The sequence below is a fragment of the Oncorhynchus gorbuscha genome, linkage group LG10 (assembly GCF_021184085.1).
Source record: "Oncorhynchus gorbuscha isolate QuinsamMale2020 ecotype Even-year linkage group LG10, OgorEven_v1.0, whole genome shotgun sequence".
Classification (NCBI taxonomy): domain Eukaryota; kingdom Metazoa; phylum Chordata; class Actinopteri; order Salmoniformes; family Salmonidae; genus Oncorhynchus; species Oncorhynchus gorbuscha.
In genome coordinates this window covers 26,422,821-26,441,676 of record NC_060182.1, presented here as the reverse complement: position 1 = coordinate 26,441,676, position 18,856 = coordinate 26,422,821, and the positions used below count along the sequence as shown (strand labels likewise).

Below are 18,856 nucleotides of genomic sequence, written 5' to 3'. Positions count from 1 at the left end.
CAGACAAAAATCCTAGAGGACAGCCTGGTTCACACTGCTTTTCACCAGACACTGGGAGATGAATTCACGTTTCAGCAGGACATTAACCTAAAACATAGGGCCAGATATACACTGGAGCTGCTTACCAAGAAGACAGTGAATGTTTGTGAGTGTCCGAGTTACAGTTTTGACTTAAAATCTACTTGAAAATCTATGGCAAGGCCTGAAAATGGTTGTCTAGCAATGATTACCAACCAACTGAACAAAGCTTGAATAATTTTTAAAATAATAAGGGGCAAATGTTACACAATCCATTTGTGTAAACAGAAAGACTCAAAGCTGTAATGGCTGCCAAAAGTGGTTCTACAAAGTATTGACTCAGGGGTGAGAATACTTATGTAAATTAAATATTTCTGTATTCCATTTTAAACACATTGTCATTTTAGAATATTGTGTGTAGTTGCTGTAACACAACAAAATGTGGGATAAGTCAAGGGGTATGAATACTTTCTCAAGGCACTGTAGCTAGCTGCTAAGTATGAAGTTACAAGCTTGTGTTTGCTTTATGTAGTTCTCATGATGTCTGTATTGGTGAAAGGAAATGCAGTAGCACTGGAGGGGGTAGTGCTTCTTAAATGCATTCTGTACAACCTCATCCTCACAATAACGTACTCAAGAGAACGTCCTCGGAGAACGGTAGTATTGGGAAACACCCTCAGTGTCTCGGGTTAGCCTAGCGCAGTACATTGTGCACAGAGTCACATCCATCCATCATCTGGGAGTGCCTGTCCCTGAAGCAGGCAGACTAAAGCTCACACACTCCCCAGCCCCATGCAGCCAGCCCGAGCCCATCCTCCCGCCATCAACCAGCCCAACACAGCAAGGCAATATCCTCAAGGCTGGAAGGGACATAAAAGAGTGGGGTTGAGGGTTAGGAGAATGAGAAAATGGAGTTGACCCATGAATGTAAAAATAAAATCATAAATCACTGTCAGAGTCAGAAAACTGTGTACAGTGTAAATTATAACCTCAGGGTTGGTCAAAATGGGAGCTGGTAGCTAACACTTTCACTCCCTCTTCTAACAGTAATCCATTTTAGGCACAAATGGCCAAGTGGAAGTGGCCATGTTGGGAGTATCTTGGGAAAACCAAAGGATTTGGAAATTTGACCTGTTCAGCCTATAATTGTGCCTGATATTAATGATACTGTATTTCTGATGACGAAGGACATTAGCCTGGTTAGTAAGCACTATGTTGACTAAGTCGTCATGTGGCAGCATCTCTCCTCAGCAGTGCCCAGTCCCAGTGCCACCTCAGGCCCAGCCCTGTCTTCCTTGCCTCCCTCCATGTCCAGCCCATTGAATTCAGCACAGCACTGCGCCACACTGCACAACTCTCTCTCCCGGAGTCCCTCCCCTCCTCCAGTATCAGGCTGTGGCTGTGAGTGACTGGAGTGTAGGATACTGTGGGCAGGGCTAGAGCCGGAGTTGAAGAGAGCTTTATCTGATCTCATTACCCTCCAACAAGAGCCCAAAGCCCACGGAGAAGGCAGCAGGCAGGGGATCAGGCAGCAGCACTGCAGAGGAGGGGGTGGTGGCGGGGGTCCCAGAAGGTTGGGTAAGGGAAACATGCAGACTTAAGCTCCTTTACAGGAGACAAACAGGAAAAGCATGGCGAGAGAGAAAGGAAGAGAGGAGAAAGCACTAGGGTCTACATCCAGAGAGCATTGTCCTGCTCTGTGTGTTATTAAGGAAAGCTACAAGAAATGACATACAGTGCCTTGCGAAAGTATTCGGCCCCCTTGAACTTTGCGACCTTTTGCCACATTTCAGGCTTCAAACATAAAGATATAAAACTGTATTTTTTGTGAAGAATCAACAACAAGTGGGACAAAATCATGAAGTGGAATGACATTTATTGGATATTTCAAACTTTTTTAACAAATCAAAAACTGAAAAATTGGGCGTGCAAAATTATTCAGCCCCTTTACTTTCAGTGCAGCAAACTCTCTCCAGAAGTTCAGTGAGGATCTCTGAATGATCCAATGTTGACCTAAATGACTAATGATAATAAATACAAACCACCTGTGTGTAATAAAGTCTCCGTATAAATGCACCTGCACTGTGATAGTCTCAGAGGTCCGTTAAAAGCGCAGAGAGCATCATGAAGAACAAGGAACACACCAGGCAGGTCCGAGATACTGTTGTGAAGAAGTTTAAAGCCGGATTTGGATACAAAAAGATTTCCCAAGCTTTAAACATCCCAAGGAGCACTGTTTAAGCGATAATATTGAAATGGAAGGAGTATCAGACCACTGCAAATCTACCAAGACCTGGCCGTCCCTCTAAACTTTCAGCTCATTCAAGGAGAAGACTGATCAGAGATGCAGCCAAGAGGCCCATGATCACTCTGGATGAACTGCAGAGATCTACAGCTGAGGTGGGACACTCTGTCCATAGGACAACAATCAGTCGTATATTGCACAAATCTGGCCTTTATGGAAGAGTGGCAAGAAGAAAGCCATTTCTTAAAGATATCCATAAAAAGTGTTGTTTAATGTTTGCCACAAGCCACCTGGGAGACACACCAAACATGTGGAAGAAGGTGCTCTGGTCAGATGAAACCAAAATGTAACTTTTTGGCAACAATGCAAAACGTTATGTTTGGCGTAAAAGCAACACAGCTCATCACCCTGAACACACCATCCCCACTGTCAAACATGGTGGTGGCAGCATCATGGTTTGGGCCTGCTTTTCTTCAGCAGGGACAGGGAAGATGGTTAAAATTGATGGGAAGATGGATGGAGCCAAATACAGGACCATTCTGGAAGAAAACCTGATGGAGTCTGCAAAAGACCTGAGACTGGGACGGAGATTTGTCTTCCAACAAGACAATGATCCAAAACATAAAGCAACATCTACAATGGAATGGTTCAAAAATAAACATATCCAGGTGTTAGAATGGCCAAGTCAAAGTCCAGACCTGAATCCAATCGAGAATCTGTGGAAAGAACTGAAAACTGCTGTTCACAAATGCTCTCCATCCAACCTCACTGAGCTCGAGCTGTTTTGCAAGGAGGAATGGAAAAAAATGTCAGTCTCTCGATGTGCAAAACTGATAGAGACATACCCCAAGCAACTTACAGCTGTAATCGCAGCAAAAGGTGGCGCTACAAAGTATTAACTTAAGGGGGCTGAATAATTTTGCACGCCCAATTTTTCAGTTTTTGATTTGTTAAAAAGTTTGAAATATCCAATAAATGTCGTTCCACTTCATGATTGTGTCCCACTTGTTGTTGATTCTTCAGAATAAAATACAGTTTTATATCTTTATGTTTGAAGCCTGAAATGTGGCAAAAGGTCGCAAAGTTCAAGGGGGCCGAATACTTTCGCAAGGCACTGTAGATGAAAGGATTTCCAACACTAATATTTGAATTGATGAGATGTATTTGATTATTTAGGGATCAAGGGAAAGTGCAGTATGCAATGTGTAAATATATCTACGACACCAAGCTAACCTTCGGGCCCATGGAGGGCTTGTCAGTGTTGTGGCCCAGAGTTCCTCCCAACTTCACCTTGCACACAGCCTTTGACCTAGCTGTGTGTACGTACGAGAGGGTGTTACGCTAGATGATGATCTGAAGCCGGGGCTGTGAGGCAGATGGTGGGATGGTTTTAACCCTTCTGTCCACGTCCATAGGAGGTGTAGTAGGCCTAACCTGGCAGCTGGGTTCCTGAGTGATCTCATTTTATCCCTCTCTTGGAAACATCTGTCTCATCTTGTCAGCTCTGGATCTACTCTGCCGTCGTTCCCATTCCCCACTGTGGAAGGATAGGATGTACACCATCATTGGTGTTAAGGCCGACAAACACAATAGAATATCTCCATTAGTGCAGGTAGGTAGACCCAGTCACTCACTGCACTTTATTGTACAATACTGTTGTAATACACTGTACTGTACTACACTGTACAGCACTGCACTGATTGTCACTTGCGGAATAAGAACATACAGGTGGTGCACTGTAAATAATATTTAATATTCAATAATTAGAATTTAATTAGATGTTATTACACAATAGGCCACTTCATTACAACTGCACTGTATTGTATGTACTGCAGGTAACAGCTTAACGTCTAGCCATGACATCTTTGACTCTAGTCACACATAGCAAGCTTAGTTGTGTGAAACGGACAGCTATTTCACACAAACCCAATGACGGCTATGAAAGGGTGCTGAACTGCTCTGAACCCTTCTTTTGTTGTTGCCGACATTGGCCTGCTGAGGCTAAAGGAGCTGTCGCAATACCTCTGGTCACTGGATGCTGCTGAGGAACCACCTTGTAGAAAAACAAACACACTTTGTCGCTCCATCCTTATCTGATTTCAGAATTTGGGGATTTATGGGGCAACCTTTACGCCAGTTCTCTGAAATGCACCCTTCTACCCTACCATAAAACAATAAGAGACATGGGTGGGGAGTGATCCCAAGGTCTTAAAAAATGCACACTCTCAGGCAGCACACACACCTTGTACTCAGCCAGGGAATGAGACTGGTTTTCTGGGAAGAGCTTAGTAGTTAGCAAGCAGACGGAGGAAAGCAGACGGAGGACTCCAACCTCTCTATCCCCATGGCCTCCTGTGCAGCCAGCCGCAGGGAGTCACAACATTCTGAGGCAGCGTCCAGCTAGTCACTACTACCTCATTAAGACCAGGTTGAGACGCTGGTCCTGCTTAAAGTCAGCTACCTAATTGCAGTTTCCCAGAGAAAAACACTGATTATAAATATGCCAACAGGCAGGCTCTCAATCACAGCTGGTATTCATTCCTATAAACAAAACAAATTGTTACCTGTCTCTCTCCCTGCGAGTGAGCTTTTGCTTGAAATAATTAGTTTACTTGCCTTATTATTTTTGTGTGTGTGTGTTGGGAGGGAGGGGGGTGGGCCTAACTCAGCAGAAAGCCTTCTTCCTCTTCACAAACACAACTAGTGGTAGTCATGCTCTCACAACACTCGCATGATCACACACATTTATGGTTGTTGGCATCTCTCAGGAGCCTGTGAATTTGGGGGAAGGTGGAGGTGTAGTCAAACTGGACAAAATAACAGCATACTCCTCCTATCCTGGTCATCTCCTATAATTCATCTGAAGAGGATTTTTTATCTTCTCTCTGCAGCCTCCCTCTCGTGCGTGCATGGAATCCGAGCCACAAATCCACGAGATTAACTTGGCAAACACACACACACAATCAAATAGAACACACTGGGAAATGTCATATGTTAATGACGCTGAATATTTAATAGTATTTCCATTAGGTTATCACATTATTACCAGCACCATTTTTAACCCCTCCCCTTACTTGCCTCGGAGCCCCGTGCACTGTGGCGCTGCCTATGTGGGAAATCAGTTCTGATGCAGCAGTAGAAATACTGGTTTCATCCCATTTGGCACCCTACTCCCTGGAATCTTGACCAAGGTAGTGCACTATATAGGGAATATGGGGCCATTTGGGACGTATCCACTGATCTTCTCAACCAAATAGAGGCAGGTTTATTCTGAAGGCCCCCTAGCCTGCGTCTGTCTTTAGCCCAGTACTACGGTCAGGGACAGACAGTTATTGAGGTATCATCTATTTTCCCCAATAATACATACGGTGTTCTTCTGTTAGCTTCTTTCAATACTGATGTGAAGAAGTCGGTGGGGCTTATAACAAGTATTAGCTAGGTCTGATTAGGTCTGGTCCCATTAGAGTGTTTTGAAGCAGCAGTGGTACCACTACCTAAACTGTTTAAAAACAGTATATTCCAGCCGTCCAAACAATATTTTGTCACGTTCCTTCCCAGCTCATTACGCTGAATATTAGATAATGCAGCATTGTCATTCTCATCTATTTATTTTCTCTAACAGGTGACCTGGATCGTGTAGCTCGAGGTGAGGCAGGTCAAAGCCATCCTGTCATTTTCAACTGGCCTACTTTCAGTGACTTCAAACTCCTTAGGCCATGTGTGCCACTGGGCTAGAGGCTGCAGCAGTGAGGTGGTTGTTTTCTGGTCTGCTCTCTCTGCCTCCAGGGAGGGAAGCAGGGACCTAGACACTGTGCGGTCATCTCAACACATTTCTGGCTGCACTGTGAGCTCTGACCATGAGGGTTTTTATAAAAAATGGAGGATGAGTTTTTATAAATAACATAACAGTGTGCGTCACATGCACTGAACGTGCACTAGCAGGACGTGTACACTGTTTAGGGAAATGTAGGGAAATTACTCAGCCTGTCAGATGGTTTCTAAAGCCTACAGACAGTTTCTCTTGCTTTGTGTGTGTGTGTGTTCAAAGCTAGTCATAGTTCTGCATGCATGGACCATGTGGTCCGAGTCCCCAGTCATCATATAGCATAGTGTTTCCCACCACCTTCCCTATATGGTACAGTCCTCCACTTTACTGTGGGAAATCACAGTAGCTAGCTGAATGAGTAGAGCAGTGCTCCATCATTCATGTAAGAATCCAAAGCAGGAAACACACACAGAAACAAACCGACAACTTCCTAAATCACTTGTAATGGGTGTACTTCGTTACTAAGAATGTCAACCCAAGTACAGAGTAATCCGCCTGGATAACATGTCTGATTGGCTGAGTCTTGTGGGCCCTTTCTCTCTGGTGAGGGGGAAGTGCCTAGTGCCTACTACAGAGTCGTACATCTTGTTGTCACAGACACTTGCCCAATGACCATTCCAGTCACAGCTCCAGTGAGAGCTCCTCGAGGGGCCACTCCACAGCTCAGCCAGCTACCCGAGGAGCCTCGCTGGGGAGGTCAGTGCATCAGGAGCCCCTCGTGGTTCCCTCTGGAGCCCCAGTGCAATCATAGCCACTCTTAAGCACTGGGCCTGAGAATCTCTTGTGGGGCGCTCCTGGGATATGTCACAACCCTGAGTCAAAGTGTGACCCCCCCCCCACCTCAGAGAACAGATAAATGGGATGGATGGGAGAGGAGCCAGTCTGTTCAAAATAGACAGCGAGGAGGAAGGTTTACTCCCTCCGGCAAATCATTCCCAGTGACAAGTCAAGGTTGCCTATCAAAGTTCTCTATTGGAGGGCCATATTAGAGGTTCCCATAAACATCTCATTTTCTCAGACAGAAAACATTAGGTTATAAGCTACAACACAAATGGCTAGCTAACAACAAGCCTTTCTGTATAGACGTTTCGACTTTTAACTTATTGAAGAATAGCAGATAAGATTCTTGTCTCCTTAAGTTAGAGAAGGAGAGAGCACGGCTGGCGGTGTTTTCCACTGTTAGAGAAGGAGAGTGCACGGCTGGCGGTGTTCTCCGCTGTTAGAGAAGGAGAGAGCACGGCTGGAGGTGTTCTCCGCTGTTAGAGAAGGAGAGAGCACGGCTGGCGGTGTTCTCCGCTGTTAGAGAAGGAGAGAGCACGGCTGGCGGTGTTTTCCGCTGTTAGAGAAGGAGAGAGCACGGCTGGCGGTGTTCTCCGCTGTTAGAGAAGGAGAGAGCACGGCTGGCGGTGTTCTCCGTTGTTAGAGAAGGAGAGAGCACGGCTGGCGGTGTTCTCCGCTGTTAGAGAAGGAGAGAGCACGGCTGGCGGTGTTCTCCGCTGTTAGAGAAGGAGAGAGCACGGCTGGCGGTGTTCTCCGCTGTTAGAGAAGGCGAGAGCACGGCTGGCGGTGTTCTCCGCTGTTAGAGAAGGAGAGAGCACGGCTGGCGGTGTTCTCCGCTGTTAGAGAAGGAGAGAGCACGGCTGGCGGTGTTCTCCGCTGTTAGAGAAGGAGAGAGCACGGCTGGCGGTGTTCTCCGCTGTTAGAGAAGGAGAGAGCACGGCTGGCGGTGTTCTCCGCTGTTAGAGAAGGAGAGAACACGGCTGGCGGTGTTCTCCGCTGTTAGAGAAGGAGAGAGCACGGCTGGCGGTGTTCTCCGCTGTTAGAGAAGGAGAGAGCACGGCTGGCGGTGTTCTCCGCTGTTAGAGAAGGAGAGAGCACGGCTGGCGGTGTTCTCCGCTGTTAGAGAAGGAGAGAGCACGGCTGGCGGTGTTCTCCGCTGTTAGAGAAGGAGAGAGCACGGCTGGCGGTGTTCTCCGCTGTTAGAGAAGGAGAGAGCACGGCTGCCGGTGTTCTCCGCTGTTAGAGAAGGAGAGAGCACGGCTGGCGGTGTTCTCCGCTGTTAGAGAAGGAGAGAGCACGGCTGGCGGTATTCTCCGCTGTTAGATAAGGAGAGAGCACGGCTGGCGGTGTTCTCCGCTGTTAGAGAAGGAGAGAGCACGGCTGGCGGTGTTCTCCTCTGTTAGAGAAGGAGAGAGCACGGCTGGCGGTGTTCTCCGCTGTTAGAGAAGGAGAGAGCACGGCTGGCGGTGTTCTCCGCTGTTAGAGAAGGAGAGAGCACGGCTGGCGGTGTTCTCCGCTGTTAGAGAAGGAGAGAGCACGGCTGGCGGTGTTCTCCGCTGTTAGAGAAGGAGAGAGCACGGCTGGCGGTGTTCTCCCCTGTTAGAGAAGGAGAGAGCACGGCTGGCGGTGTTCTCCCCTGTTAGAGAAGGAGAGAGCACGGCTGGCGGTGTTCTCCACGGTTAGCTATTTGATTTATTAGCTTATTTCCGGCGGTGCGTCCATCCGCCGTGTGCAATGCTGCTCCCAGGTCCCATCTGCTACTGCTTGCTGCTGCCGGGCTAAAGAGGCAGCGAACGGACATGTAATGATGGCTCTCTCTGGGAACATTACCTCTGCACATTTACCTGACAGCAGCAGCAGGCAAAGCCATGTCAATCACCACGGACAAGCTGTTTCTCCTCAGCCTGCTGAAAGATTGAGTCAGGGAAAAACATCACGGTGCTCAGTAAAACACGCTGGTACTTCTATTAAGTGGCAAATGTTTCCCTGCTCAGTACCACTCACACTGGCTGTTACAGAGTGTGGATTAGAATACATGAACCTTTTGTCATGTCCCCACACAGAGTTCAAGGTGAGCACCATTTAGGTGGTGGTGGCTTAACCTGTCCCAGGAGGCCTTCTCTAGCTGGTCTAGAGGACCACATGGATCCCTGCTCCTCTTTTCCCAGCTCTATCCATACCTCCATCCAACCCTCTCTGTTCACCCCCTTCCTCACTGGTATGGGAACAGTAGCCCTTCCCCCACACCGGAAGCAGGGAGAGCAGAATGGTGATCGAAATTGATTTCAACATCTTCTCTCGCTTCACCCTGGCCTTTCCACTCCACTCTCATCAAAATCCAAAGAGCTTTATCTCTACCAGCCTAACTAACACACTGACTGACTTAGTGTGAGGAGTGCATGTTGTTGTGGGTACAGTGTTGAACAGCTAATTGTACTGTCTCTTTATAGCAGCTGTACACAAATCCCTTTCTTCAAAGTTCTCAGTTTTCCCCACCAACCATACCTATGAGGGATTTAATTTCAATAAAAGAGAGAGCTGAGAGAGGGGAGATCAGGGGAGAGAGAGAGAGATAGTCAGAGAGATGTGTAAGTCTGAAGAAAGGGGATACGGATGAGTGTGTTGTGCTCACACACGGAGAGAGAGAGAGAGACAGAGAGAGAGAGGAGCGAGAAAGCAGCAATAGGAGCTCTTTCTTACCGTCCTCCTCCTTAATGTGTGCGTTCTGTGGGCTGTGCATTCTCTCTCTGCGGTTCGGGGGACTCAGGTTGGAAGCAGGGCCGTGATCAGCTGATATCCATGTGGGGTCGTTCATATCAAAGTCCTCACTGCTCACTGAAGTCTCATCCTGACAGAAAAAGACAGGGAGAGGGAGAAAGAGAGAAAGAGGGGGGGGGGATATTATCATGTCATTCCATGGACAGCTAAGACAGGTGAAAGAGGGAGAAAATAAAGAGATTGGAAGATATCAGACGTTACATGTGACGGATCGGACCTCAGACATCAGAGAGGTTGCCAAAAGAGGTGGACTGAGGCTCCCTGTCTATGTCAGGAGACAACCTAAATGGGCTACTGACGGAGTAGATGACACCTTGCACTAAGACAATGAATGCATGTCTGGACTGCTAAGTGTTATGTTGTAAATAAATCAAACAACATAACCCGCCAACAATTTACGATTATGAGTATGAGACTATGGACCAAATTCAAAGGCAAGCCTGTCGTGGCACATTCGCAATACAGCAAAGTGATACACATCAGTCATTACAGTAGCTCTCCCTTTTTAGTCACTGCATTAAGGCAAAGAGCACAGCAGACAGAGGACTACAGACAAAATACAATAACAACTCCATCTACCAGGTCCAGAAGCCTTTAGAAGCAGGCCTATACACCATGCATACAGAGCATTAAGAAAGATGAATTAAGCATTAGAAGTCCAGCTGAGGCCCCATGACCGGAGCCAAACCCAGGCCAAAAACCAACTAATGACACCATAAGGGTTAAGGCCCCTATCTTCATTTCCATATCAGAGATGATTCTACATTCATTCCAATCCTGTTAGTTTGACTTGTGTCAGTGAGGCTCCTCTGGTTGCAGCACAGAGCAAAGCGGATCTGAGAGCCCGGCACTCCCACTAATGAGGTCCAGAGTGCTGCAGATAGCTGCCTTTCAGGCAACACAATAGACAGACAGTCAAGATGCAGCGTTTCCCTCCAACAGACCCATCCACTGCACTTTAGAACTGGTTATTAAGTCTTTCCATACACTTGCAGTATGAGCGTGTACAAGCACTTATAGTCTCACACATCCGCAACACACATGTGCACACATCATATACAGTGGGGCAAAAAAGTATTTAGTCAGCCACCAATTGTGCAAGTTCTCCCACTTAAAAAGATGAGAGAGGCCTGTAATTTTCATCATAGGTACACTTCAACTATGACAGACAAAATGAGAAAACAAATCCAGAAAATCACATTGTAGGATTTTTAATGAATTTATTTGCAAATTATGGTGGAAAATAAGTATTTGGTCAATGTTACGGATACCAGTATCCTGTGTGTGTATCCTGTGTGTGTGTGTGTGTGTGTATCCTGTGTTCTTTTCTCTCCTTCTCCCCTCACAGGTGAAAATCATCACTCCCCAATCAGTCACCAATTCAATCATCAATCAGAAAACACACCTCCTCCTGTTTCCTACCCAATCACAGTTCCTTTCCCTTGGTTTAAAAACCCTGTCAGTTGTTTGCTCTAGAGCTAAATCTCTCTGTAAATGCCATGTCTGTAGGTATCTGTGTTTCACGCTCTCTTTGTGTATTAACCTCTCTTTTGTTTGAGCACCACCATATCACTTTGTCATCACCTGTGAGTATTGTTTTGGTTATGGTGTTTGTTTGCTGGTGGGAAAAGGGAAAACCAAGACAAGTCGCCCATGGGCATACACTATCCGGAGGTAGACTTTGTTAAATGCACTAGTTAGAACTGGGCGGACCACCCACTGTATTTTTGGTTAGTTAGCTGTTTTTAAAGTAGGCTAGTCTAGCTTAGGGGTGTTTTTGAATACTTATTGTTTCTTTCCTTGGGTCCAGCTCAGCCCCTTTTCCTGCTTCCCGCCCCCCCCCATTACCGTGTGTTTTCAAATAAACCTTGAGTTTGACGGTAGATGGTTATTTCGTTCTCACTTTTACTTTGTCACAATTAGAATTTGCATGAGTTATGGTACTGGTCTCATTACCCCCCCCTAGACTGTCGGGCCAAAAGGGATTCGTAACAGTCAATAACAAAAGTTTATCTCAATACTTTGTTATATACCCTTTGTTGGCAATGACAGAGGTCAAACGTTTTCTGTAAGTCTTCACAAGGTTTTCACACACTGTTGCTGGTATTTTGGCCCATTCCTCCTTGCAGATCTTCTCTAGAGCAGTGATGTTTTGGGGCTGTTGCTGGGCAACAAGGACTTTCAACTCCAAAGATTTTCTATGGGGTTAAGCTCTGGAGACTGACTAGGCCACTCCAGGACCTTGAAATGCTTCTTACGAAGACACTCCTCTGTTGCCCCGGTGGTGTGTTTGGGATCATTGTCATGCTGAAAGACCCAGCCACATTTCACCTTCAACGCGGGGCGGCAGGGTAGCTTAGTTGTTAGAGCGTTGGACTAGTAACTGGACTAGCTAGATGTTGCAAGTTCAAACCCCTGTGCTGACAAGGTACAAATCTGTCATTCTGCCCCTGAACAGGCAGTTAACCCACTGTTCCTAGGCCATCATTGAAAATAAGAATTTGTTCTTAACTGACTTGCCTGGTTAAATAAAGGTCAAATAAAAATGTTAAAAATGCCCTTGCTGATGGAAGGAGGCTTTCACTCAATCTCACGATACATGGCCCCATTCTTTCCTTTACACGGCTCAGTCATCCTGGTCCCTTTGCAGAAAAACAGCCCCAAAGCATGTTTCCACCCCCATGCTTCACAGTAGGTGTGGTGTTCTTTGGATGCAACTCAGCATTCTTTGTTCTCCAAACACGATGAGTTGAGTTTTTACAAAAGTTATATTTTGGTTTCATCTGACCATATGACATTCTCCCAATTTTCTTCTGGATCATCCAAATGCTCTCTAGCAAACGTCAGACGGGCCTGGACATGTACTGGCTTAAGCAGGGGGACACGTCTGGCACTGCAGGATTTGAGTCCCTGGCGGCGTAGTGTGTTACTGATGGTAGGCTTTGTTACTTTGGTCCCAGCTCTCTGCAGGTCATTCACTAGGTCCCCCCCGTGTGGTTCTGGGCTTTTTGCTCACCGTTCTTGTGATCATTTTGACCCCACGGGGTGAGATCTTGCGTGGAGCCCCAGATGGAGGGAGATTATAAGTGGTCTTGTATGTCCTCCATTTCCTAATAATTGCTCCCACAGTTGATTTCTTCAAACCAAGCTGCTTACCTATTGCAGATTTGGTCTTCCCAGCCTGGTGCAGGTCTACAATTTTGTTTCTGGTGTCCTTTGACAGCTCTTTGGTCTTGGCCATAGTGGAGTTTGGAGTGTGACTGTTTGAGGTTGAGGACAGGTGTCTTTTATACTGATAACAAGTTCACAGGTGTCATTAATACAGGTAATGAGTGGAGGACAGAGGAGCCTCTTAAAGAAGTTACAGGTCTGTGAGAGCCAGGAATATTCCTTGTTTGTAGGTGACCAAATACTTATTTTCCACAATTTGCAAATAAATTCATTAAAAATCCTACAATGTGATTTTCAGGATTTTTTTTTTCTCATTGTCTGTCATAGTTGAAGTGTACCTATGATGAAAATTACAGAATTCTCATCTTTTTAAGTGGGAGAACTTGCACAATTGGTGGCTGACTAAATACTTTTTTGCCCCACAGTATTTCCGTTAATTCCCATATTCTCGTTAATTTCCACGGAAAGTTTCCACCTCTGAATATTCCCAAAAATGTGCAACCCTAATCCACACACACGTTATATATCATGCACATACATCCGTACACACACATTATATAGCATGCACATACACGCACAAATCATATCATGCGCAAACAGTACACATGCATCATATATCATGCACACACAATGTACACATGCGTCATATAGCCTGCTATCACTATCTGTATCAGTCTTTTTCTGATTGAGCAACATGAAGGGAATACACAAACTACACTGATTCACTAACAAGGGCAGTGATGAAACTGTCTGGAGAGGACTAACTGTAAGTTGGTTTTTCAGGCGATGCCCCCTTAAATTTTGCATGATAAGTGGACAGCGTATAGTCACGCTCAATAATGATGAAACCTAGATGTCAGGATCAATAATGATAAACTACACTGAGTGTTTAAAACATTAATATCGAGTTTCACCCCCTCCTCCTTTGTCCTCAGAACAGCCTCAATTCGTTGGGGCATGGACTCTCAAATGTGTCGAAAGGTTGCACAGGGAGGCTGGCCCATGTTGACTCCAATGCTTCCCATAGTTGTGTCAAGTTGACTCTACGTCCTTTGGGTGGTGGACCATTCTTGATACACATGGGAAACTGTTGAGTGAAACCCAGCAGCATTGCAGTTCTTCACACTCAAACTGGTACGCCTGGCACCTACTACCATATCCTGATCAGAGGCACTTCAATCTTTTGTCTTGCCCATTCACCCTCTGAATGGCACACATACACAATCCATGTCTCAATTGTTTCAAGGCTTAAAAATCATTCTTTAACCTGCACTCTCCCCTTCCCCTGACTGAAATGGATTTAACAGGTAACAATAAGGGATCATAGCTTTTACCTGGATTCACCTGGTCAGTCTGTCATGGAAAGAACAGTGTTTTGTACAGAGTATATGCACGGCCTCTTCAGAGGACCAAATTAAACAAAATGCCATAGGCAGTTGGGTGTGCATACTTTGTGTACATTTCTGCAGTCATTATCAGCAAAAAGAGATCATAGTCATACTGTAGTGCAGACATCACAAAGAACCTGGATGCTCCATCTTTCCACAAGAAATAACAGACATCAGCCAACCCCCCCCCCCCATGCTTACACAACAGGAACTGTCAGTCACCCTCTACCCACATGCTGGCTGCCCAGCACTCCAATTGGTTATCTTCTTTCACTTGCAAATTGACCTGTGCATTATTGATGAGTTTGTGTGGCTGGAGAGATACAGGCGTTCCCTAACTAACGGGTCCTCTGTTGATTCGACCCAGGTGCAGCCCTACCCTACAGCATGGCACAGTGGAAGGCATCAAGACAAGGACAGGATCGAAGTACAGCACCGGTGGCCATATGTAGAAATTGTAGCAGATTGTCATTAAATTGTGACTGCTGTCACACTGGACCTAAAGATAACAAATGTCCTTGGACAGTGGAGAGGAGATGGAGAGGGGTCACTGAGTCATCAGTCATGGGGAGTGGGAGGGGTCATGGTAGTTTGTCCTATCGAGGTCAAGTGGAGCAGAGTGCGTAATCAGCATTCTGACGAGATGCTGCTAGGTGAATGTCAATAGATTCTCAGCTACTGTACATATGGCACCCAATCACTCTAGTATCTGATAGCTGACATTACTGTCTCACTATAAGCCTATATGTATGTCTTCTTCTGCCACAGTTACGAGTTGGGTTTACGCACACTTAACAATCCTGACATCCTGAGTGAATACACTGATGCCTGACAAGGACATAAAGTTAGGCTCGTCTTCTTTGTAGATTAACTGGTTGGCAGTCAGTACAGGCCTATGTCCGTACTAGAAATCTATGACGAAAGAAATTCATATCTATAACACACTGGCCTATATCGTTAGCACATGAATCAACTTAAAGTGAGTGATCTAAAAGGCCCTTCATTTAATCTGACGTTTAACTCCTTTTCAATTACAATCATATAAACCCACATTAACTGGTTATGTTGTTATGTGTCGGTTAGGGAGAGAATCCAATTTGGAACAATGCAGACAAGGGTTTATTGTCTACCTACCTACAGTATCCCTCCCCCAGTCTGTCTGCATCCATTTCACCCCCACGGCTCAATCCGAGATGCTGCCCTTCCTTTTATTCGTTTTTATTGTTTATTAATGATCCCAGTCTAATGCTTTCATCTCATCTAAATGCAGATGAATCACAGCCTGGGTGGAAGGAGAAAGCAGAACCAACCAAATTACATCTCTTTGGGCTTTAATGAAATAAAGCAGCACCACTCCCTTTCTTAGGCAACATCAAATAGCCTGTGTTCAAAGATCTAAGCCCAGGCTAATTAAGATCCAACCTAATACTTTACTTTGTGTGAATATGTGACTCTGTTTATCAGTTTGGTAAACAACTGGGAAATGGAGATCCGTCCTACTTGTCTCTATTCTGTATCAATCAATCAGATTTATTTCATAAAGCCCTTTTTACATCAGCAGCTGTATGGAACCACAAAACCATGGAAGCTACCATTGGGGACATAGCCGAGGTGTTCTTTGCAATTCCATTTCTTCAAATATCTTCCAGTATATTTGCCACTGCATCCAACCAAGGACCTGAGTCTGTTTATAAGGACAGCACTCCAGCGCAGGAGCCATTCTCCTCAAATTGAGGATGCGAGGAAAAAATAATTAACTGGCAGCACTTATTTTTAACACGGTGGAAGAAGAGTAAAAGGCTTATATTTTTAACACTGTGGAAGAAGAGTAAAAGGCTTATATTTTTAACACGGTGGAAGAAGAGTAAAAGGCTTATATTTTTAACACGGTGGAAGAAGAGTAAAAGGCTTATATTTTTAACACGGTGGAAGAAGAGTAAAAGCATGTTGTTAAGCTCCTCATTAAATATTTTTGATATGGGACCATAAATGCAATAATTCCAATGATTGACGTGCCTTCAAAAGAGTCAATCACACATAAAAACATATTCTGAGGCACAGGCTTGTTCATGGTTTTAAATTCAGTCCCATTTCCCCCATGTATCTCCTTAAACACCCCAGTATTTATTCACCAAGACAATTAGGCTTAGCCCCAACACACTCCAATGTAAAAAAAAAGAAAATTTAAACAGAGGACACAAAATGACCCCTTGTGCCATCTGAAGTGCTTTTTCCACAGAGGCCGGAACTGAGAAAGTACATTTCAAGCTAATGCAGTTAGCAACCGGACCTTTCCTCTCTGCTCAGCTCAGCTCTGCACTCATATCCAGGCAGCTCTCTAGACTCTGCCAATTGTTCTCTTCGCTTTAAAGTGTTCAGCAGGCGGGCGGGGGAACAACAGACCCTCCAGTGTAAAGACGAAATCGGCGTTCTTCCACCTGCCCCCTCCCCTCCTCCATTTCTCCCTCCTCACTTATTCTCCTCCATTCACATGGATGCTGGTATTTCAGCAGCAGCAGCACTGCATTCTCTCCTCTATAAATAGGGAGGAAGGGACAGCATGTTTATTGGCTGCCATGGAAACTGATCAGGAACATTAGGCTTGGAAATTAAATTGATACTGAACAATTCTGGTTGAGAAATTTGAAGAGAGAAATTAAGCACTGTACGACTGCTAAAGATGAAGGCTAAAATACAAGGAGGATTCAGACTAGTTAATTCAAACATGTTCAGTAGATCCCAGTTTAACCAATTGACATGATTTTATTTCCTTTTACAGTAAATGCAGGCATAAGCAAATAAGAGAGGCCAGGGGCATGTGGTAAGACTGAGTAAGACATTTACAGCCTTCCGTGCAAATTTTGGCGTTTTCTTTTTAATCATTCCTAATGAACATGGAGCAACATATTGATGTCAACAGCCATAAATGCAATAGAAGTTCCAAAATAGACAATATTATCTCAAACCTGATGAGATAATGACAGGTGTTAGGCAAGGTAGTATCTAGGTGGATCTATTTTCCATGGAGGGCCACATGAGAATATATTTTTGCCATCGCGGGCCAGAATCATATTACAGGATTATACATCATGTATTGGCAGATATATATATATACACTGTAAATCACATCCAGATATGCTACTTAATTTACTTTTTTAACATGCACAGAAATAAACCACACCCGTGATTTCTTTTGATTATTAAACATGCAATGAACTACACAGAGGGAAAAGTACACTGTGCATTCAGCACCACGGACAGAGCTCTTTTTAACGGGTATGTACAATAACACAAGAAAGAGAGAGAGCTCAACATTACATTTAAAACTACTCAATCTGTGTGAGGAGTGAAGTCTCTGATGGGCATTGACTAGAGAGGTGATGTCAGGTATAATTTCTGATGTCGCTATGCGCAGGATTGCTGAGAGGTGAGTCAGTAAAATATGATCTGTGCCTTGACTTGTTATATTTCATCACTGAAAATGTCTGTTCACATACATAAGTTGACCCAAACAGTACAAACATCTTCTGAGCATGACTCCTAATCTTTGGAAAGATTTGTTCATCGGGAGATGCATAGAACCTCATCAGTGACATTGTTTTGAATAGTTCTCCAATCACTGCATCAGATTGATAAGCTCAAGTTGCAGGTCAGTGGGAGTGTTATCCACATTCACAAGGTGAAAGGAGAGGAAACCAACATGTCATTTTCCAACACTTTGAAATCCTCAAAACGACGAGAACTCATTGTTCAAAGCACACAGCAGTGATGTATACTTCTCCCTCTGGTCATCTGATAGGGAACAGACTAGTAGTGTCATCTGATAGGGAACAGACTAGTAGTGTCATCTGATAGGGAACAGACTAGTAGTGTCATCTGATAGGGAACAGACTAGTAGTGTCATCTGATAGGGAACAGACTAGTAGTGTCATCTGATAGGGAACAGACTAGTGGTGTCATCTGATAGGGAACAGACTAGTGGTGTCATCTGATAGGGAACAGACTAGTGGTGTCATCTGATAGGGAACAGACTAGTGGTGTCATCTGATAGGGAACAGACTAGTGGTGTCATCTGATAGGGAACAGACTAGTGGTGTCATCTGATAGGGAACAGACTAGTGGTGTCATCTGATAGGGAACAGACTAGTGGTGTCATCTGATAGGGAACAGACTAGTGGTGTCATCTGATAGGGAACAGACTAGTGGTGTCATCTGATAGGGAACAGACTAGTGGTGTCATCTGATAGGGAACAGACTAGTGGTGTCATCTGATAGGGAACAGACTAGTGGTGTCATCTGATAGGGAACAGACTAGTGGTGTCATCTGATAGGGAACAGACTAGTGGTGTCATCTGATAGGGAACAGACTAGTGGTGTCATCTGATAGGGAACAGACTAGTGGTGTCGAAAGGTGGGTGAGATTGTTGGCTTCTACTTGGCGGGTCAGGAGGAGTAATTTTTAGTTGAAGGCTTTGACAAGGCTGTATACATGTGATGTGCAAAAACGCCCTTCCCTTGTAGTTCGGAATTCAGTTCATTCATAAGGGCCATGATGTCCACGAAGAATCAGCCAACCATTCTTTATCTTGCAGTTGAGGGCAGCTTTCATTTGCAAAAACTCAGCAATCTCCGACTTCAGGTCTCACACCC

At 45.0% G+C, this 18,856-nt stretch overlaps 1 protein-coding gene across 2 annotated transcripts in view; it reads right to left on the bottom strand.

The window, feature by feature from the left end:
* The window catches only part of nol4lb (nucleolar protein 4-like b), a 159,928-nt gene that overhangs the window by 65,982 nt on the left and 75,090 nt on the right, over positions 1-18,856 (bottom strand). For both annotated transcript variants that reach the window (XM_046365357.1, XM_046365359.1), the window contains exon 5: positions 9,570-9,717. In XM_046365357.1, the coding sequence (XP_046221313.1) occupies positions 9,570-9,717 (148 nt within the window). The remainder of the gene's footprint in view (positions 1-9,569; positions 9,718-18,856) is intronic.